The 22,231-nt window shown below is 46.8% G+C and overlaps 2 protein-coding genes across 2 annotated transcripts in view; one reads left to right on the top strand and one right to left on the bottom strand.

The window, feature by feature from the left end:
- The first annotated feature begins 226 nt into the window (after nt 1-226).
- CMTM3 (CKLF like MARVEL transmembrane domain containing 3) lies at nt 227-14,143 on the top strand. Its single transcript, XM_083165109.1, has 5 exons — nt 227-412; nt 4,333-4,488; nt 6,746-6,841; nt 9,868-9,991; nt 13,046-14,143. Exons 1-5 carry the CDS (start codon nt 296-298, stop codon nt 13,072-13,074), a joined length of 522 nt encoding a protein of 173 aa, XP_083021235.1. The 5' UTR covers nt 227-295; the 3' UTR covers nt 13,075-14,143.
- The window catches only part of CMTM4 (CKLF like MARVEL transmembrane domain containing 4), a 27,108-nt gene continuing 19,011 nt past the window's right edge, over nt 14,135-22,231 (bottom strand). Inside the window, exon 4 of the mRNA XM_083165108.1 lies at nt 14,135-21,054. Coding sequence (XP_083021234.1) covers nt 20,881-21,054 — 174 coding nt within the window. The 3' untranslated portion in view covers nt 14,135-20,880. The remainder of the gene's footprint in view (nt 21,055-22,231) is intronic.

Below are 22,231 nucleotides of genomic sequence, written 5' to 3'. Positions count from 1 at the left end.
TGTGCCCATCACACTGGCACTGAGCATGGTACAGCAGGGAGGGGAGCAGTAACCCCTGAGGTGCCTGTGCTGCAGCCAGTGAGACCCGTAGAACCAGATGTGCGGCTGTATAGTGCCATGCATTCCTGAGTGGGTGTGGGGGTCCCGGTGGGTGCAGGATGTGGGCTCCGGCAGTGCAGGGGTTACTATCGCACATTGCTGCACTTTCTTTGTACGTTTCCGCATTGTCACCATTTCCGCTCCCCCTTCCTTTTCCAAAAAACAGAAACTCAGCTGCTCAGCTTCCCCTCCGAGCATGGATGACCCCGAAGCAGCGGAGCAGCCCCGGGCACCCCCGTCCGCGCTCAGAGCCATCATCCCGGGGAAGGAGTTTCTGAGCTCTCGCAAAGGGCAGCTGCTGCTGGCAGAGTGGGTAAGAGCCCCATCATCAGAAGTGGTCCAGCCCCTCCGAGCCCTTCTCCTATTCTCCCAGGGACCCTCTCACGTGGTGCTCTGAAGTAATCCTATAGGAACTCTATACTGTCCCTCACCCCCATACCCTGTCCCTGCTTACAGGACCGCTGGCCCCTATACCCTGTCCCTGCATTCAGGACCCCTCACCCTATACCTTGTCCCTGCATTCAGGACCCCTCACCCTATACCTTGTCCCTGCATTTATTATTTATTAACAGTTTCTTATATAGCGCACACATATTCCACAGCGTTTTACAGAGAATATTTGAACATTCACATCAGTCCCTGCCCCAGTGGAGCTTACAATCTATATTCCCTACCACATGTACACGCACACGCAGACATTCTAGGGTTAATTTTGTTGGGAGCCAATTAACCTACCTGTATATTTTTGGAATGTGGGAGGAAACCGGAGTACCCGGAGGAAACCCACGCAAGTACGGGGATAAAATACAAACTCCACACAGTTAGAGCCATGGTGGGGATCGAACCCATGACCTCAGTGCTGTGAGGCAGTAATACTAACCATTACACCATGCTATGCTGCATCCAGGACCCCTCATATCTATACCCTGTCCCTGCATCCAGGACCCCTCACCCCTATACCCTGTCCCTGCATCCAGGACCCCTCACCCCTATACCCTGTCCCTGCATCCAGGACCCCTCACCCCTATACCCTGTCCCTGCATCCAGGACCCCTCACCCCTATACCCTGTCCCTGCATCCAGGACCCCTCACCCCTATACCCTGTCCCTGCATCCAGGACCCCTCACCCCTATACCCTGTCCCTGCATCCAGGACCCCTCACCCCTATACCCTGTCCCTGCATCCAGGACCCCTCACCCCTATACCCTGTCCCTGCATCCAGGACCCCTGGCCCCTATACCCTGTCCCTGCATCCAGGACCCCTGGCCCCTATACCCTGTCCGTGCATCCAGGACCCCTCACCCCTATACCCTGTCCCTGCATCCAGGACCCCTGGCCCCTATACCCTGTCCCTGCATCCAGGACCCCTCACCCCTATACCCTGTCCCTGCATTCAGGACCCCTGGCCCCTATACCCTGTCCCTGCATCCAGGACCCCTCACCCCTATACCCTGTCCCTGCATCCAGGACCCCTCACCCCTATACCCTGTCCCTGCATCCAGGACCCCTGGCCCCTATACCCTGTCCGTGCATCCAGGACCCCTCACCCCTATACCATGCCCCTGCATCCAGGACCCCTGGCCCCTATACCCTGTCCCTGCATCCAGGACCCCTGGCCCCTATACCCTGTCCGTGCATCCAGGACCCCTCACCCCTATACCCTGTCCCTGCATCCAGGACCCCTGTCCCCTATACCCTGTCCCTGCATCCAGGACCCCTCACCCCTATACCCTGACCCTGCATCCAGGACCCCTCACCCCTATACCCTGTCCCTGCATCCAGGACCCCTGGCCCCTATACCCTGTCCGTGCATCCAGGACCCCTCACCCCTATACCATGTCCCTGCATCCAGGACCCCTGGCCCCTATACCCTGTCCCTGCATCCAGGACCCCTGGCCCCTATACCCTGTCCCTGCATCCAGGACCCCTGGCCCCTATACCCTGTCCGTGCATCCAGGACCCCTCACCCCTATACCCTGTCCCTGCATCCAGGACCCCTGGCCCCTATACCCTGTCCCTGCATCCAGGACCCTTCATCCTATACCCTGTCCCTGCATCCAGGACCCCTGGCCCCTATACCCTGTCCCTGCATCCAGGACCCCTGGCCCCTATACCCTGTCCCTGCATCCAGGACCCCTCACCCCTATACCCTGTCCCTGCATCCAGGACCCCTCACCCCTATACCCTGTCCCTGCATCCAGGACCCCTGGCCCCTATACCCTGTCCGTGCATCCAGGACCCCTGGCCCCTATACCCTGTCCCTGCATCCAGGACCCCTGGCCCCTATACCCTGTCCCTGCATCCAGGACCCCTGGCCCCTATACCCTGTCCCTGCATCCAGGACCCCTGGCCCCTATACCCTGTCCCTGCATCCAGGACCCCTGGCCCCTATACCCTGTCCCTGCATCCAGGACCCCTGGCCCCTATACCCTGTCCCTGCATCCAGGACCCCTCAGCCATAGACCCTGTTCCTTCATCCAGAGACCCGCTCACACTTATCGCAGTGTCCTAGACTGCCTGTGCCTCGGACCTCTTCTCCTTCCCTCACTCTCCTGCATTCTTGTCATTTGCCCTTCGCTCAGTCTTACAGACCTGTGTCACCCTCATTGACTTTCTGTAGCTTCCCTTCTGCCTTCAGGTCATCTCAAACCCTATATGTCCCTTGTCCTGAGTGCCTCTGGTATGTGTATCCCCTTATCTGCCCTGCTGTCTTCTCTGTAACTGCCTAGCACCTAGCCTCATCTTACCCCCAGCCATAATGCAGTCACCATGTGCCTGGGGGAGGGGTTATTACTCCTAGCAGATGGAAAATGCAGCTGTTGACTTTTATGACTGATCATACATAGTTAACCTCAGGATTCGGGGATAGGGGACTAGATAATGAATAACCACACCCAGGGCTGTTACTTGGCTAGTAAAATCCAGATGCTAAATTTAAAGGGGCCGCAGGCATATAGTACTTGAGATTGTGACTTTCCTCATGGGCATCTTATAGCTGACTACAATAGGTATCTGTGTTTATTGCTGACGAGTATGTTGTTTTATCCAGTTGTTTACAGATGGGGCTGTTTTTAGTGCAGCAAACGGTTTGTTATGCTAAATCTCTGATATCTGGAGTCACAGATATACATATATATCTGAGGGTGCCGGACGGCTCCCCGACAGTCAGTACTCCGAGGTCGGAACCCCGACTGCTCCCTCGTGGGGGTCCACGACCCCCATAGAGGGAGAATAAAATAGGTGGCGAGTGCAGCGAGCCCGCAAGGGGCTTCATTGCGCTCCCCATGTTGTGCAGTCGGAATCCCGACTGTCGGGGTATTATACCACACCCATATCTGAGGTAAGCAGCAGTATAGCAATGTCTGTCTTTGTATGGATCGTATTGGGGGGAGCTGAACAGGCTGAGGCAATAGGAGGCACCAATTTGAATGTTCGCCAGATACCAAATTAGTAATGTTCCGGGACTGGTTCTTAAGTGGCTTATACACCAGCGGGGGCATTCCTTCCGCTCTGCTGACCTGCTGGAACAACTCACAATCTGATGACTATATGGCTATGATCTATGATCATCAATCCATTGGCAGATTGAAGAAATGAAGCATGTAAAAGAGTCCAGGTTCCCCAATCCCTGCCGGGGAATCGAGAGTTTTCGAATGTTTAATATCCACAAAACAACCATTGGGGAATCGAGGTGTTTATTGTGCCGATATGGCCGACAGTCGGAAATATGGGCACACATCTATTCAATGCAGCTGTTCCCGAAGACTTATCTGCATGGTCGAAAATGGCTGCTGGACTGATGAATCCGCGGCTCTTTTCTACCAAATCCATGTGTATTCCGATGGTGAATAGCGCTATTCACTCAGTTCCCATCCACCGGACCCGCTGCCCACGTTGGAGGTGTCAGGACGGGTGGTCGGACGGCCAGCAGGTCCGACCACCTGCTTGGGTCCGAAGCGAATGGGACCGCGCATCGTACCTGACGGCATGTCAGAGACAGCCAATTTGATCCGATTTAATGCTCCTAGTTGCTCAAATATAACACTTGTAGGCTGAGCTGCAAATGTTTAGGGTGGTACGATATAAAACCACCAGGGACCCTCAGCCTGATGTAACGTCCGATTCCAAAATGTACAAGCAATACACTGGTTAGTGTGTATTGTGTGTGTGTGTGTGTGTTGCTTGCAAATATATTTTCCCCGCTGAAAACAACATTTCTGGTATGGTTTGCAGGTGGTGTCCTTCCTGACGTTCATCTGTTACGTGGCATCGTCCGCCGTGAGCCTTATGACCGTGCCCCTTATAGAGTTCCTCTGGGGTCTCTTCACGTTTTTTGCCTATTCCACTAAACTGAATGAGCAGCTGAAGGGGATTTTGTGGCCTCTGCTGGTAAGTGGTCAAGTCATTTAGGACATCTGGGAATTCCCAGAATGCAATGTATTTTTGTGTTCCAGAAACACAACACAAGACTGAGGTCATTGAAATGCAGCACATACCACATATTAACTTCCCTGTTTGTGCCTTCTCCCTAGAAACACTCCCAGGCTTGAGATGTGCAGGCCGGTACCGGCTTGCTGAGTACAAAGCAGACAGTGCAGGGGCAAACGCAGGATTTTCAGAAGGGGGTTTCCAGGGGGCGGAGCAAAGCACGGAGATGGACACTTAGGTGACCCAGTATATGCCGGGTCAGTTAAAGTATTATAGATAGACCAAATGTATATAAATAATAATAATACAAAAAATACATAGATATATATACACACATACAGGGGCATCAACAGCAGTGTAGACCCCTGGGCATAGCAATGTATTCGGGCCCCTACTGATCCTCCAGCGGTAGGGGTGGGGGAAGCTTTGATGCCCTGCGGGTGGTAGGGGGTATTATATCAACCGCTCAGCATGTAGGGCCTGGATCCGTAATTTCCACTAATTACCCCTTTACTGCACAGATGGTGAGAGATGGGGTGGGAGAAGGGGGCATTGGGCTGAATGAAGGGGCCCTGATACACAACTTCCAGGGTGGTAGACGATGTTTAATATGCAGAGGAGGGGTGTATAATGGAGTGGGCTTATTATTCATAATTTTCTGGTGGGAGGACAGCTTGCTTGACTGCAGATATCTCCCGTTCCCAGAAATAAATTTCTTAGATTTTAATGGAATTAAAAACTAGAGAATTTCACCTACCAAATGGTATTGGGGACTATGGGATCAGACTTCAGGAGGCAGAGCAATCTGCCAATGAGTATATAAAAGTACATACCAGGTGTGTGGAGCTGGAGCAGTAACCAGCTGCTGGAAGGCTGATATCTCTGGATCTGGGAACAGTAGAGACAAGCTACTAGTGTCCCTCAAAGTCTCAGCTTTTGGAATATACCCTTAGAAAAACTCTTCAGATAGAACCTGAAATATCTGACTGGGAAGAGCAATTAACAGGCTTGGATGCTTTGAAGTCAGATATCTCTGGTTCCCAAGGGCCGATTTTTAAAATTCTTGTACCTATGGAAAGAGGGGACCCTCAGCTTTCAGCCTAGGGCCCTTAGACTCCTGGGGGGGTTTCTGGGTACTCAGAATCCCCCCCTGCGTGCGCTACTGCAGTGGGGCATATGTACTAAGCCATGATGAGTGACAGCGCACCAACCAATCAAACTGCCTGTAACGTGGCATTTAGGAGTTGATTAGTGGGTACATTATCTCTCTTCAAGGTTGGATATATTTCCAAGGGTATGGATCATTGGGTCACCAGCATTTGGTCGACACCACTATGTCGACATTCAGGAAGGTCGACGTGGGCTAGGTCGACAGGGTCATTAGGTGGTCATGGGGAAGGTCGACAGTCAAAAGGTCGACACAGGGTTTGTCACTGTTTTTTGACCCGAATGTAGACCCAGTCGACATGGACACTGAAATGTAGCACCGCGTCCCCTCACATGGCTCGCTGCGCTCGCCATGCTTCGGGCACGGTGCCTCGCCACACGCGGCACACTATTATATTCTCCCACCACGCCCTAGTGGGTGGTAGACCATGAAATACCGGCTATCGGCACGTCGGCTCAAAAAAGTGAAAAAACCCATGTCAACGTTCCCCATGTCGACGTTCCCCATGTCGACCTAACCCATGTCGACCTTCCTGCATGTCGACCTACTTGCTGGTGACCCAATGACCATATCCCTTCCTCCATATTACTCCAGAGGTCCCTCATACCCCTTTCAGACTTACAACACAGCAATTACCCGGCATTTAGTGTCCGGTCATTTTGCCAGGAGCAGCCTGACCCCCTTTCACACTGAACAACAAATTACCAGGTTAAAAATTTCAACCCTGTAATTTGCTGACTAACCCGGGTCCGTGTTCTGTGTAAAAGGTGAATCCGGGTCGTTAATCCCGGTTCCTCAACCTGGTAAATTTTAGGGTCGGAAAACCAGGATTTATGACCCGGATTGACTCTTCGTCACTGTCGGCCTAGACATTGTCTATCATCTATGCCATAATAAGTGGCCACTGGTCAATGTGGCAATCACTTTATGATTGCCTCATTAAACATTGGGGCTAATTTGATTATTATGATATCATGTGATTACTGTACATGTAGCCCTAAATGTCACAAATGCAATTGTAACTAACATTGTTCTCTCTCTCTCTCGTAGGACTTCATTCGCTGCGTCTCTGCTGCCATTATCTATTTTGTGATATCACTTGTGGCTTTGTCCAAGTATTCCTGTGCGGCATCCAAAGCCGCTGCGGTGAGTGAGAAATCCACCCATCTCGTGGGGTTCTGTCTGTGGCTGTCTGTTCCTGGGTTACGGTTAACCTTATATCGCACGGTCTGTGGGCTTTAAAATCTTAGTGACTAAGGGCCTTATTTTGGTTCATTCTTTCTGACAAAATCCTTCTTAGATGGGCAAAACCATGTGCACTGCAGGTGGGGCAGGTGTTACTTGTGCAGAGATAATTAGATTTGGGTGGGGTTTTACTTCAAAGTGAGATCTATATTGCAGTGTAAAAATAAAGCAGCCAGTATTTTCCCTGCACAGAAACAAAATTACTCACCCAAATCTAATTCTCTCTGCACATGTTACATCTGCCCCCCCCCCCTGCAGTGCACATGGTTTTGTCCATCTAAGAAGGATTTTGTCAGAAAGAATGAACCAAAATAAGGCCCTAACATACTGTATTGCTGTGTACACACAGGGGAGATATATTGCTAGCAATATATTGCTTGCAATATATTGCTGAGTAATATATTGCTCGGTGTCCAGTTTTTCAGAGGGACCAGCAATTTCCCTGAAAATTGCTAGCAATTTTGACTAGATTTTTTTTACCCTCTATTTAAATTCATTTATGATTGACATGGGTTGTGGGAAGTCTGTATATGGTGTACTTGTGGAGTATCACGGCTCCCACGATGGCCATCGTATGCTAAAAAAATCGCATCGCAAATACATCCAAATGCATTAAAATGTGTAGGAAACATGTGAAATGCCCCCAAATGTCATTTTTCATAGTGTACCACCCCCACTATCAACCCGAAGCATGGCGAGCCCCGCGAGGGGACGCGGATACCTTCACAGGTGTCCGCATCCCCTCGCGGGCTTCACAGGTGTCCGCGTCCCCTCGCAGGGCTCGCTGCGCTCGCCACGCTTCGTGTTGACGTTGATAGTGGGGGTGGTACACTATGAAAAATGACATTTGGGGGCATTTCACATGTTTCCTACACATTTCAATGCATTTGGATGCATTTCAGTGCAAAATTGGGTGCAATCGCATCGCATGCGATTTGTTTGTATGCGATGCGATCGCATGCGGTTTTTCCATAAATCGGCTAAAATCGCATCCCATCTCATGCCACTACATTTGGCATGTGATGGCATGCGATGGGAGCCGTGATAATCCACAAGTACCTACAGATGTAGCAAGGGTCATCTTTGTAGGGGCAGGATAATCTAGCGGCAGCAGCCGCTAGGGCCCCGCTCCCACCAGGGGTGTGGGGGCACAAGACGGCCGTGTGGCCCCTGCCACCGGTCCCCACTGCCCCAAACCCCCCCCCCCCCACCCCCACCCAAAAAAAAATTCATTTATTCATTTTATTCATTTATTTATTCATTTTTAATCTGGTCACATACTATTGGTGTGGGGCAGCATGGTAATGCTCATGCTGCCCACCGATGGTGCAAATCACCATCGATGGGCAGCATGAACATAATCATGCTGCCCGACACCAATGCCCTCTACTACAGCCTATGCACTTACTGGATAGTGCGGCTGTGTAGTAGTGGGCTTCATTAACGGAGCTGCTGCTGTGTGCGGCGCGCTGGAAGACCGGAGCAAGAAGCAGGGGCTTGCTCCGTGTCTCCGTGTGAGGCGGTGAGTGACAAGGCGGGTGGGCGGGTACCCGGGCCGGAATGTCACGCTGTGACAGGACAGGTGGGCGGGTACCCGGGCGGCGCAGGAGGCTAGTGTCGCTGGTCGCTGGTACACAGTGCTTTGTGCACCAGCGACCTGCAATTTTGTGCAGAATCTGAGGAGCAAGCTCCTGCGACCAGCGACCATGAAGCGCTGGCCGCGGGAGCGCGCTCCCAGCCATTTATCGCTGGCTGCACATTAAATTACTGGCAATATGGTCACTGAGCGACCATTTTGCCAGCGATTTAATGCATAATTGCAGCCATGTGTACGCACCTTATATCATATCCGCTGTGATTCATAGTACTGAATTTTAAACGGGTGTTTTAAATAATGAAAATAACGGTGTGTGTGTGTGTGTTTGGATCTGGCACAGCAAGTTGTAAAAACACACTTAAAAAAATAAATAAAAATAAATTGTTTGTATTGGTTTTTGTTTTGTGATGATCACCTGCAATTAAATCCCCCTAAGACCAGGGCTATTTTTGTGCAGGCTCCAGCAGGAACTGAGGCCCTTATTCTAGTTCACTCTTTCTGACAAAATATTTCTTAGATGGACAAAACCATGTACACTGCAGGTGAGGCAGGTGTAAAACCCCACCCAAATCTAATTATCTCTGCACAAGTAACACCTGCCTCACCTGCAGTGCACATGGTTTTGTCCATCTAAGAAATATTTTGTCTGAAAGAGTGAACTAGAATAAGGGCCTCAGTTCCTGCTGGAGCCTGCACAAAAATAGCCCTGCCTAAGACTGATAATTTTTCCCCCCATATAATAGACCTTTTAGAAAACCTTTTGTAATGATCCGGAGTGAGGACAAAACAAACACCCCCCAACAAGGGGTGCATGGCAACCAATCAGCTTTGAAATAACCATTATCAAGTGCATTCTATAAAATGCTACGTAGCAGCTGATTGGTTGCCTTGGCTCACTTCCCCACTGTTATCACAGCTTACATCTACTGTTAGGTGAGGGAAACCGTCTCTGGTGCCTGCTGTATCGTAGTGCCAATGTCCACTACAACGGGTGTGGTATGGTGCTCCGACAGGAAGGATCCCGATGTCGGAATACCAACTGCCCGTGCTCCGAGCGCGAGCGCTACGCTCGACACAGGTTCTATTCTCCCTCTATGGGGGTCGGGATCCTTACAAGGGAGAATAGCCCCTGTGAGTCGGGATCCCCCATCGGAGCACTGGCAGTCGGGATGCCCCCGTCGGGAAACTGAATGTTAGGATCCCCCCTGTCGGAGCGTCATCCGGTACCCCACTCTGACATAAAGAGGAAATATATACTGTACGGTTATTCCAGTCTATGGTTCTCCTGAAGAAATACATCATCTTATATTACCCTTTGTCTATTCCTTAGGTGCTAGGATTCATTGCAACCATTGTGTACGCCATAGATTTCTACCTGATCTTCAATGACCTCATTCAGTTCCTAAAGAAGGGGGAGTCAGAAGAGAATGAACCTCAGCAACAGAAGTCAGATGGTATGTGTTACGCTGTGAGGGTAATTGGGTCCCTTCTTTGTCACCTACAAAGCTCTTGCCCTAACCCCTTACACTACATCATCTCACACTCATTCCCGCCATCTTGGCTCTGTGCCTCATCCTCCCTCATCCCCACTTCCGATTCCGATTTTATTTTATCCCCTTCTATGGTGCTACAGAATCCCTTGTGCCTTATCAATAATAATAAAAAGATGGCTGTGATACAGGTCACCCGCAGCAGCATGCAGTTCCTATAATAACTCAGAGTAGTGAGTGAGTGGAATCCTAGTGTACGTGGTAGTGATGACATCAGAACTCCCTGATTATACAGCTAAATGTCCCTGCTGTCTTCCAATGAGAATGTCCTGATATCTGGAAATGTTTAGATTATGGAAGCCATGAGTTAAACTCCTGTAATAAATAGAAACTGCCATCCTCCAGTCTGCGCCATGTTATGGTAATGTACGGGGCAGTACGGACGGTGTAATGGTTAGCATTACTGCCTCACAGCACTGAGGTCATGGGTTCCATTCCCACCATGGCCCTAACTGTGCAGAGTTTGTATATTCTCCCCGTGCTTGCATGGGTTTACTCCGGGTACTCCGGTTTCCTCCCACAATCCAAAAATATACTGGTAGGTCAAATGGCTCCCAACAAAATTAACCCTAGAATGTCTGTGTGTGTGTGTACATGTGGTAGGGAATATAGATTGTAAGCTCCACAGAGCAGGGACTGATGTGACAAATATTCTCTGTAAAGCGCTGCGGAATATGTGTGCGCTATATAAGTAACTGGTAATAATAATGTAGTACGTGGGCAGCAGGCCACATCCAGGAAGTGATGACAGGGTGAAGCCGGTGCAGAGCTTACGGCATAACAGGAAGTATAAAATTGACCCTGTCAGCATTTATCTAGTCACTGTGGACAGTTCATGCTGTAATAGTTATGGTTAGACTGTGCTACCCACAGAGCGTGTACCTCCTATACCTCCTGCCTCAGTGATGTTGTTAGTTACTGCTGAAGGCATAAAGGACCTGATTCATGTTAGATCGGAACGGGGCACATTCAGCCCTGTTCCGATATGGGGGTCTGTGCATGCACGTATTTGCACATATGTAGTTCACACTCGCCGAGGCGTTTGCACAGGGAATGTCCAGCGTTTTATGGGCGTCCGCATGAAATCGCTTGGCGTTCCACTGGGAGAAAAGCACCTGGAACAAACCTTATTATTAATAAGGGAGGCAATTTTTTATTTTATTTTTTGCATGCAGGAAAAATATTTAGCGTGTAGCCCATAGTCGCTGAACAGTTTTAATGTTTAAATCAAAATTGCAGTGTAAGCCCCGCCCCTTACAAATCTAACTCTCTGCACATTACATTTGCCCCACCTGTAGTGTAGCTATTTTAGAAAAAGAATGGGCAACCCGGGTTTAACCAGGATCAACTTGCCTGGTTGGTCCACCCAGGTTATAAGCTGTGGTACTTTCACACCACACCTTGACCCGGGCCCACACAATTAGCCAGCTCTGAGATGCTGTGTGAAAGGGGGATTATTTACATAGCACCTTCTAGAACAGGGCTCGACAAACTGGACCTGGTCTTGTGGTGCAGTGCTGGTCATCAACCCCTCCTCCGCTCCCACCGGCTGTATAGAGCCAGAGAGAGGCAAGAGCAGGTCCGTCGTGGTGAGCGGTTCGGGAGCCAATCAGGAGCGGCAGTGGTAGCTTGGCTCCTGATGGGCTCCTGATCTGGCGCAAGTTTTAAAATAGCCTGATATGGGGGACGGGGGTTTTTCGCCTGCCCTGGCCTCCAGCAGCAGCTCAGATCTTAGACTCGTGTGACCGTTATCCCTGCTCTCCCGCTCCCTTCACGGGGTTATGCCGTACTATTAGCCGTGGTCTATGCGGAGCGCTGTGGTCGCTGGAGCCGCCGCTGCTTAGGAGCCGGTTGTCATCTCGCACCCCCAAGCCATTGCGTTCACCCCCACCTGGCAGTCCGGCCGGCGCAGCAGCACGAGCACCCTGCTCAGCCCGACCCGCATCTCCCGCCTGCAGGAGAAAGAGGCGCTGCAACAGCTCACTGAGTGACCGCCTGGCCATCTACATAGACAATGTGCAGGTCCACGAGCGGGTGCATGTTAACCAACTCATCCCTTTAATCCAGGACACATTAATTACACAGGTTCTGTGGCAGTTTAAAACCAGGTGAATGGAGTCTTGAGGTGTGGCAGTTTAAAACCAGGTGAAAGCCAGCTACAGAACCTGTGTAATTAATATGTGTCCCGGATTAAAGGGATTAGTTGGTCACCCTAATGTTATCCCCTGTCAGGGCATGTTTACCCCATAGTGGCAGAGCATGTTAACTCCTGTCAGACCATGGTAACCCCATAGCAACAAGCATTTAGCCCTGGCAGACCATGGTAACCCCATAGCAACAGCATATTAACCCCTGGCATGAAGCATGAAACCCATAGCAACAAGCATGTAGGCAAGTAGAACTGATGTGGCATAATATGTAAGGCCTGTGGTATTATATGTAATGAGCATTACGATGTTTGGTATAATGTGTAATGGACATTACAGTGTGTGGTATATGTAAATGGGCATTATGTCATGTGTACATTTTTGGGGCACGCCTTCAGCGACACTGTCCCTATTATTAGTTTATCTGGCTCCTACATTTTAAAGACATTTGTCAAGCCCTGTTCTAGAACAGGGATGAGGAACCTTCAGCCCTCCAGCTGTTGTTGAACTACATATCCCAAAATGCCCTGCAACAGTTTTAGGATGGCCATATAGCAAAACTATAGCAAGGGATGCTGGGATGTGTAGTTCGACAACAGCTGCAGGGCCGAAGGCTCCCCATCACTGTTCTAGAAAATAATATAATCTAGTTAGTTGCTATGGGCAACATCCCATCTTCAATAAAAATCCCACATTAGTAAATATCTCTTCCCCTCCCTCCCCCGATCAAAGCCAACATATCCCAACACTTTTTTCCCTCATGATCATGTGACTAACTAAGCCAATGACTGACTTTGCATTTATTTCCCAGATGATGAGTTTGATTCGGATTCTGAATGAAGGGTTTGGGTTCATTACGGACCATTGAGAAAACCACTCTCCAGATGAACATCTTTCCATTGTGTCTACCCCTGGTGGATACGTGGTCAAGCCGACGGCGAATAGGAACCAATAATACCCATTGAGCGAAGACTGGAAACATTTTTAAAAAACAATTTATAGAAATACTGGGTAGGACACCGCCTAGAAACAGACTATGGGTGTCATTCTTTGCTATACCTGCAGCTGAGCTTCCAGTAACACTATCACAGTCCATATTTACATAGTTTCCGTACCTTATTTAGTAGTGATTACCATGTATTCCGCAGCAGCTGAGACTGACAAAGCAGATGCTTACAGAAACAATTAGTACAGTAATAGCGCCCTCTTGTGGCACAAGTGCAGTACTTCTTGCTCTCTAGAACCTATCATTCCCCGCAATGTGTTGACTGAAAACCAGTGTAGGATCCTGGGAGCTGGATTGCTGCAATACTTGAACTTTTATGGAATTTTTTTTTATTTGAAGTGTGAACTTTTGCAACCAGAATGAGGCAATGTCCAGAATCTGCTTAAACTTTGTTGGCTGTCAATACAGATTACTTGATCTATATATACAGAGCATGTATATTCAAGAAGTAATCCAGGGTACAAAGCTATACAGAGGTACACAAAATACAGGGTAACAAATACATAGTACAGTACACATACATACTTGGTACACAGATGCTAGATTAACAACGCAGATGCTAGATTAACAATCAGACTTTGACCACTCCATGTTTTCTTATCGGACAGCATTTTATCTTGAAGCTGGGTAAATAATAATTTGGGATCTGGATACTTCTACACCTCTCTCCCCCTAAGGGTAGGGAAATAATGTAACAAAAAGGTTCCGTAGTCTGTTCCAAGGACAATCAAACGCTGGGACAACACAGCTTCCAGGAGAAGAGCCCTGCCGCTAGGACAAGGGACCAATCCCGATACATCTCTACTTACCGATAATGTGCCTTGTGTTTATTACATACATTGTTTGAGATGATTATTGCACGTGAATTATTTTGTACAATAAAAGAAAGAAGCCTTCACAGTTTTACTGTATCCATTTATTAAACAATATGCACTTGGAAAAAACCAAAAGCCTGTAAATATTGGTGATTCAATAAGGAAATTAGTCTTGTTAGATACAAAAATACAGCTTTTAAACACTCAAATCAAAAAGAAATAATAACAGTCACCCATAAGACATAAATGCCATCAGATGCCGCAAGTGCCATTAGGATCATTTCCACTCACAGAGGTTAAGACAAAAAGAGGAACAAGCCAGGAGATGGTTACTTTGATGTACATACAAGGTACTGGTACATGTGAGCAGGCTGCACACACGGCCATATCTGCAGCGACATGGAATAACTGGTGTAATGTGGCAGCGGGTAGAAATCCTATTCGAAAATAAAAACTGATTGTCAGTGTGTTTGGTCACAACGCAAGTACATTACTAGGCCCGAGAGTGGTGTGGCTACATGTACACCGATCCTTACAAGTGCATCTTCATTTGCCCACACACGTGTGGTCACGTCCGACAGTGAGCAAAGGAGCAGGTGCATTACATACAGGGAAATATTTACCAATCGTTGAGTTTTAGGCAAAATCGTTTCTTCCCGACGGTTTTCACGCCACTAACAAATAAACATTCATATAAATGGTTTGCATTGTGGCGCTCAGAAAATCCGTCAGCACCGCAGCCTCACAGAGACCCATGGGGGTGGTATTTGTGAGGGAGAAGGGAGCTATTCGTTGCATAAAATATCCCACAAATATTTCATGGTAAATAGGCCCCATAAATATCAGGTATGGGGCATAAAGGTCAACAGCACCCACTGGGATTTTTAGAAAAATCTTTAAAAAAAAAAACAAAAACACACCCTCATGTCAACCTTTTTTCGTGTCGGCTTTTACCATGTCAACCAATAGTGGCTGTGCTTTTGACTGTCGACTTAACCACATACCTAAAGAGCAGTTTGAATAAATACACTAAGGGCCCTTAGCTCGCTGAGCAGCCACCCACGCCCACCGAATCCCCGCGGTATCATGCCAGGGTGTGTACATAAACGCATTACCTCGCATGCTGCAGAATGGGAGAGAAATCATTCGATGGGCACAGGCCATCAAATGATTACTCTCCCCATCGGAAATAAAAGTAATTCTAGACTGACCTTTTTTTCCTCCCTCGGATTCCGCCGAAGGGGGGTGGGCCCTGCCATCATGTGACGTCAGCAACCGGCAGGCTTCGGTCCGTCTGCGTTCTCCTGCTCTGACCTAGTGTCCACACCCGCCAACCACTCTGGAGCAAACAGCTCGGCAAGTGTGAAACTTGTCGAAGCCGTTCGGTCCGGGGACCCGCAAATATGCACGTGCCACAGTCAGACCCGTCCGATAGTTCTGGAATTACCCCCAAAATCCAGCAAACAGTCGCCAACATTTTAATTCAGCAAAATAAAATCAGTTTGCTCTTACGATCTCCAGCTTGTGAGGGAGGGGCAGTGACATTAGATGACATCACAATAAACATAAGGGACAATGAGGGCCGCATGCCTAAATTGCGTCAAAAGGTAATCCCCCCCCCCCCCCCCCCCCCCTTTGGTGGGGGACACATTATTTTCCTATACAATAAAACCTCTGTCCAGTCAGTATTTACACCATAAGAGGGAACATTATATAAAACCCTAACAAACACCCAGCACATCGGTCACCATTTTCACAGGAAATGCATTTGATCTTTAATGACATATTATTGTTACAAGTCTGTCACTACTGTAGCGCATGGAGAACAGAACACACATCCGGTCTTCGGAATGTACAGTACATACACAAATCTGTGATGACAGATCCAGACAAAAGGCACACGAGGTGAGACAATGACACAACATGTAAGACAACCTACACACAGCAGAACACTACACACAAGAGTCACGTACCTTCATACAGAGACACAGTCTGATTAATGATTGCCTTTGTGTAAGCACCATGTATAATGCAGCTGTGTATGTCCCCAGTCTAGGCTTGGGATAACCGAACACGTCTAAAGAAAGTACCAATTCTCTATTACTTGTCAACAGCAGCTCCAATGCTGAAGAGTAAGATGTAAGGCAGTCATGGCTAAACTGTGAACCTCCAGCTGTTGTGAAACTATACATCCCAGCATGCCCTTGCTATAGTTTTGGCATTCCCTAATAGCAAAACTGTGGCAAGGCATGATGGGACTTGTAGTTTCAAAACAGCTGAAGGGTCATAGTTTGGCCACGCCTGATATAAGTGCTGGAATAAGTAGTGACTGCTAGCATCCGAACACACAGCCCAGGGAGAGGATTATTGCCAGCACTGTCATTACAGTGTTTCCTTCCCAATGTCCACTGAACTCAGCAAGGACACGCCGAATACAGATCATTGATCGCTGCAAAGAACAGAGTGCAAGCCTGTTGGCTGACTAACAGTCTCATTGGTATAAAAACAATACTTCATATTTATATATAGGTTAATGGACAGCATGCTGTATACATGTAGAAGGCCAGGTGAGAGTACCCAATATTTGCCATGGGACAGCAATGCCCAAGCTCACTCCTACCAAGGTCAGCTATTTCCCAATATGTGACCAGGTGCCGGCATGAGCAAAAGGGGAAGGGGTGGTCAAACCAGTCCTTGAGATTTACCAAAGGTCACGGATACCAGACCACAAAGTTGGTGCACAGGTGCAGCCATTCCTAACCAACATATTCTACAGATTCACAGGTGGCCTGGAAAACGAACTGTGAAGATCTGAAGGACTGGTTCAGCCACCCTTGGAGTAAAGCATCACTGAAACACAGCAGAAACCAGGTGGTTAATGAATTAAACCACCAAATCCAAATGATTACTAAACCAGATAAATGTCCAGTTCAACGTCCAAGACCGTTTTGGGCAGAACTACTTTCACTTTTGCAAAGTATCTGCTGCTATGGCAGTTTACATCCATTGCGGACTAAGGTTTTTCAGAGGTTCTCTGGTAGCAAAGCCAATGGCTTCAACTGAACTACAATGATTAAGTTCAGAAGTCCTCATCTAGGACGCAAGCCGATGCCTCTGATCGTGCTTATACCAGGTATTTAAAAAGGGTAAAGCTTTTAGCACCAAGACATAGCAAGTAAAAGCATTGCCCTCTTGAGCACAATTCAAAGTGCTGGGACTTCAAACCAGACACTTAATAAAAAAAAACCCTGTGGTGTCAGTGATTGGTTTAACACAGTGGCTTCAAAAAGAATGCACGCCAAACAGCTGTACACGTGTGAGAATAGTGCATCTATGGCGGGAACCATTAGACAGGAGATCACATCTGTGTTAGGATGTGGGTGGGGTCAGTGCTTTTACCGAGCACTAGAAAAAAATAAGGCAAAGTGATATATTTAATAGGTGACTTTTTAACTTATAAGGGGCCATGGGACTATATGGGATAGGCAATCTGTAGGATAATCTAGACTGAACATTATGCTTGGAAACGTAGCAAGTTTTGGAATAGATGAAAAGGGACTACGGTACAATTGCTGTGCATCATATTGCAGGACAGTGTACACAGCACAATGGGCCATATACTGCATATACACGCGTGGTGCAGCCTCTAATTCCTGCATGGACAGGATGTTCGATCATCAGCTGAACACAGCGTAGCAGGGGTGTCCAAACCGGTCCTCAAGATCCACCAACAGTTCATGTGTCTCAATCAACCTGTGTATCTATAGTAGGGATGATGCAGCAGGTCTGAAAATGTGACAGTTAGTAATGACGACAGCTGTGCACCAGCTAGGTGATCTGGAAAACATGGAACATTGGTAGATCTCCAGGACCGGTTTGGCCACCCCTGGTGTACAGTATGAGTGTAGTAATCTTTCTGTAATTAGACCGATATTTAACCCTGGAACAGACTATGGGTCTGTCAGACCAACAGGATACAGATTTCGAAAAAAAAAAAAAAAATTGGTCTCTTTCAGTACCTTAATATTATAATCACATCTACAATCAGCCATAATACAGTACAAACATTTTGGGAATGTTGATAAATTAGCTGCAGCAGAAGTCTGGTCTCTCAGAACAATGGCAATGGTTCGCAATTGTGTGGTAACATTTTTGGAAATAGTTTTTTTTTCCCCATAGGCAAAACTCTGTTTCGGGACCCACACACCCTAACGCTTGTTGGAACAGAAAAAAATAAAATAAAAAACACAACAAACAAGCCTCAACTCCCACCACATCGCTACACAAGAACAACAAAAGCAGTCGGTCCGTCTGTATTCTGCTTTGACAACAAACCCTGGTTTCATATCATACGACGCAACCAAAGCTTGCTATCTACAATGCGTGCTGGAAAATACATCACTTCTACAAGACCCACTACAGTAAGATCCACCACCAAAGGCGGAGTGAGCACATCACACAAGTTGTGCTCTATGGTTTCTTGCAGCCCAATAACCAAACGATGGCCCGTATGTGTGCTCTATATTGTACTCAATGCTGTAGGGATACCAAGCATTGGTGACATACAGTGCGATGATCAGACAAGACAACTGCGCTGGCCAGGCCAAGGTTCAATAGCTAACTTAGAGGCGAACTGTTCCAAAGTTGAAGCTACCAAATTGACCTTATGAAACCCATGCATTATCGCAGAGTATCCTTCAAGCAAATCTGGTTCCAGCACAACCTACCCAGGTACTGCAACCTCGCCAAATATGTGTTTTGTTTTTTTGTCCCTCGACAAAGGAGCGGAAACCATCTCCTTCAAGTGTACATGCTGTGAAAAGCCTTTGTCCTTACCAATTAATGCTGTAATAGTCAGACTCCTCTCTGCAGATATTAGGAACAGTATTTACTGATTAGTGTATGAGCAGTTTGGGTCTAAACGATTGGGTCTCCCAAACCAATTGTTAGCAATTTTTTTTCTAAAGATTAGTGTTCCAGGGTTAAAGATGGCCGAAGGTTGCAGTCTTACCCACAATGCAACATTGGCCATACCGGAGGACACCAAATATGTACATGCAGTGGAATGTATGCACTCACAGCCGCCTGTATTAACAGAACCTCAGCATTGGCGATGTTACCTCAGTGACGGCACATTATATTCTTGCGAGTCTTTTAAATGAGCTGCCATGTTTTAAGAATCTGTGTATTTAAAGATGGACTATAGGGTATGGTGCATTGAGATGCAACGGGATCACCTGGGCACCACAAAATATAACAGTAAGCACTATGTGCAAATAAAGATCAACTGCACAGAATACACATTATTAATAAATAATCTGCTTTGTGAAGGAAATACTACACAGGTTCTCAAAGTCAGTCCTCGGGGCCCCACGCAGTGCATGTTTTGCAGGTCTCCTCACAGAATCACAAGTGAAATAATTAGCTCCACCTGTAGATTTTTTGAAATGTGTCAGTCAGTAATTAATGCACCTGTAAGAGGGCCCTGGAAAAAGTGAACTGCTTGGGGTATTGAGGACAGAGTTTGAGAGCCGCAGTGGGTCTGTGTTCAATGCATTTTACCTTTATCCCTCCTTACAAAATCAGCTTTTCACCTTTAAGGATGTGTACACACGCATCGACTTACTTTCAATGCAATTCTGATTCGATTTGCTTTCGATTTCCCCTATATGACCTCACTTCGATTTGGCCTTTGCTTTCCATTCGATATCGATTTTGATCTGCATTCGATGCACAATGTACACATTCGATTTACTGGATAGAATTCGATATTTCTGAGTGCACAATCTATTTTTCTTTTCAATAGAGAAAACGGGAGCGCGCATCGAATCGTACGCGGATCGAAAGAGCCTTAAAAACCATTCGATTTGATTTTGGTTATACAAGCCTAATCAAATCGTGTGTACACCCTTTAGATGAGAGTCCTGCGTAAGCAGAGTAAGTTATTTTCAGCAATCAATTCCCTTCAGCGCAGTAAAAATATTGCTTCAGAACTAGTGTTGGAGGCCGAGTCCATAGTGTTCTATACAGAGAAACATCAGCATCATATTGGAAAAGGAAAGACATCATACAGTTACATTCCCATTAACTAAAAATGAAAGGAAAAATGACATTTGAATATTATACACTGTGTACTTCTGACTTTCAAACTAAGAATTCAAAAATAATTTAAATATTAAAAAGTGAGAATTACCGGAGGCGGATGTTTTTGCTTCATAATCCAAATTTCTTGGCCGAAAGAGATTGCCGAAAGTCCGCCAAGATCATAAAATGTACAAATTATTTAAAAAAAATTAAAAAAAAAATGCAATTAAGAAAAAAAAAAAAAACTACAATTAAAAACCAACATAGGTCCTATTTAAATAGTAGATAGAAGATTAAAATGAAGGATTAAGAACATTTGTTTTTTTTTAAATAATTGTACAAACCTCAAAACATTTCAATTTTTTTCCTCTGGGGCAATTACTGTGCTAGGCAATGCTTTCTTCATAGAGGTCACAGTCACTTCATAAATCCTATTTGATCCCATGGGTTTTTTTTTCTTTTTTTTGGTCAACTGTCTTAAAAACATTCCATAGCAGGTTATATAGGGCACTATATGTGGCTCCTCCGCAGAAGGTCGTGACCCTACTCTCCCTTACAAAGAGTCAGGAATGTGAAGACCAGTACAGGAATGTTGGGATATTTCAAGGTCCCGAAATCCCATTTTTTTTGTCTAAAACACTTGGAATGAGCTACAAACAACCGCTCCACCTTACACAGCGGCCAAGCTGCTTCCATATCAAGCCCAGTCTTGTAAAAAACAAACATCCCAATTTCCTCTGCTCAAGCATCCAAACGCTGAATCTCAGGGCGGTTGTCTACATCGCGAGACTCGCTGCGCGCTCTCATGTAGTCACTGGACTGACGCATGTTCTGGGATCGCCTGCCAAATTTCCATTTCCTGAGTGCCAAGTAGGTGTTCACGGAATAGGAAATGGTGCCCAGAAAGCCAAACACCTACAAAGAGAAAAGGAAGATCAGTTATTTGAAAAAGGGTGCTAGGATATGGGTACCTTGTTGTCCCCCTTGCTCCGATCCCATAAACATACTTGTATGGCACATTAATTTGTAGTTTCTTATATAGCGCAGCAGATTCCGTTGCGCTTTACAATAGTAGACAGTGATAGAACAAACTGGGTAACAACAGACAGACTTGGAGGTAGGAGGGCCCTGCTGCAAGCTTACAATCTATAGGGACATAGTAGGGAAACACAAGGACAGGCACCAGTAATAGCATAGCTTGTAGGTCCAGAAGGGAAGCTATATAATATATAAGTGCCTTAGAGGGTTATGCGCGTGTTACTTAAATATGATAGGCTTGCCTGAAGAGGTGAGTTTTCAGGGAACGCTTGAAAGTTTGGAGGCTAGTGGAGCGTCTTACTGTGTGTGTGGGAGCAGCCCGATGAAAGTCCTGTAATAGTGAATGGGAGCTAGTGATCCGTGCAGAAGAGAGCCGCAGATCATGTGCAGAGCGAGTGGTGGAGATGGGAGATATTTTGTGATAGATAAGGAGATATATGCTGGTGTAGTATGGTAAATAGCTTTATAATGTGAGTAGAAGGGTTTTAAATATTCATACATTCATCCTTCCACACTGACAAATCCCTTGCTTCTATGAGAAGCCCACTTCTAACACCAATAACTCCATTGTGAAAAATCCTGGTTTCACAATAAGATGGCGCACACTGTGCATTTTCTTTAGCAGTCCAAACACTTGGGCTTCCTTATTAGACTATTGTGGCTCTGCTTCTCCAGTCACCCAAGTGCACTTACCTCCTAGGACATGAAATATCCAGACACATCCAAAATCTGGGGACACCATAAAATTTGCCACGTATATTTTTTTTGAACACTCAACCGAGCAAACCAAAATACTAATTTTTACATAATGGACAAAAATACCAGATGTGACAACTTATTTATTATGCATAACTTAATTACCTTCATGCAATATTAGACTGTAAGCTATCACAAGCAGGGCCCCTATCCCTTTTTAATACCATCATTTCCTACCCACCGCCAAAACCAGTACCGACATTAGGTTCTACTTGTGCGGTTTATTTGTGTAATAGGACTGCTGACGTAACAAAATTTGCACAATACTTCTATTTATGTCATAGTTTATGTGCCTTGT

This window comes from Crinia signifera, chromosome 11, assembly GCF_055691185.1.
Source record: "Crinia signifera chromosome 11, ASM5569118v1, whole genome shotgun sequence".
Taxonomy (NCBI): Eukaryota; Metazoa; Chordata; class Amphibia; order Anura; family Myobatrachidae; genus Crinia; species Crinia signifera.
This window is presented reverse-complemented; position numbering and strand designations above follow the sequence as displayed.

Bases quoted from the DNA above. Each gene is read 5' to 3' on its own strand.
- CMTM3 (XM_083165109.1), top strand. From the start codon at position 296: ATGGATGACCCCGAAGCAGCGGAGCAGCCCCGGGCACCCCCGTCCGCG. The intron at 413-4,332 runs GTAAGAGCCCCA...TATGGTTTGCAG, and splicing joins AGCTGCTGCTGGCAGAGTGG to GTGGTGTCCTTCCTGACGTT. The intron at 6,842-9,867 runs GTGAGTGAGAAA...TCTATTCCTTAG, and splicing joins CGGCATCCAAAGCCGCTGCG to GTGCTAGGATTCATTGCAAC.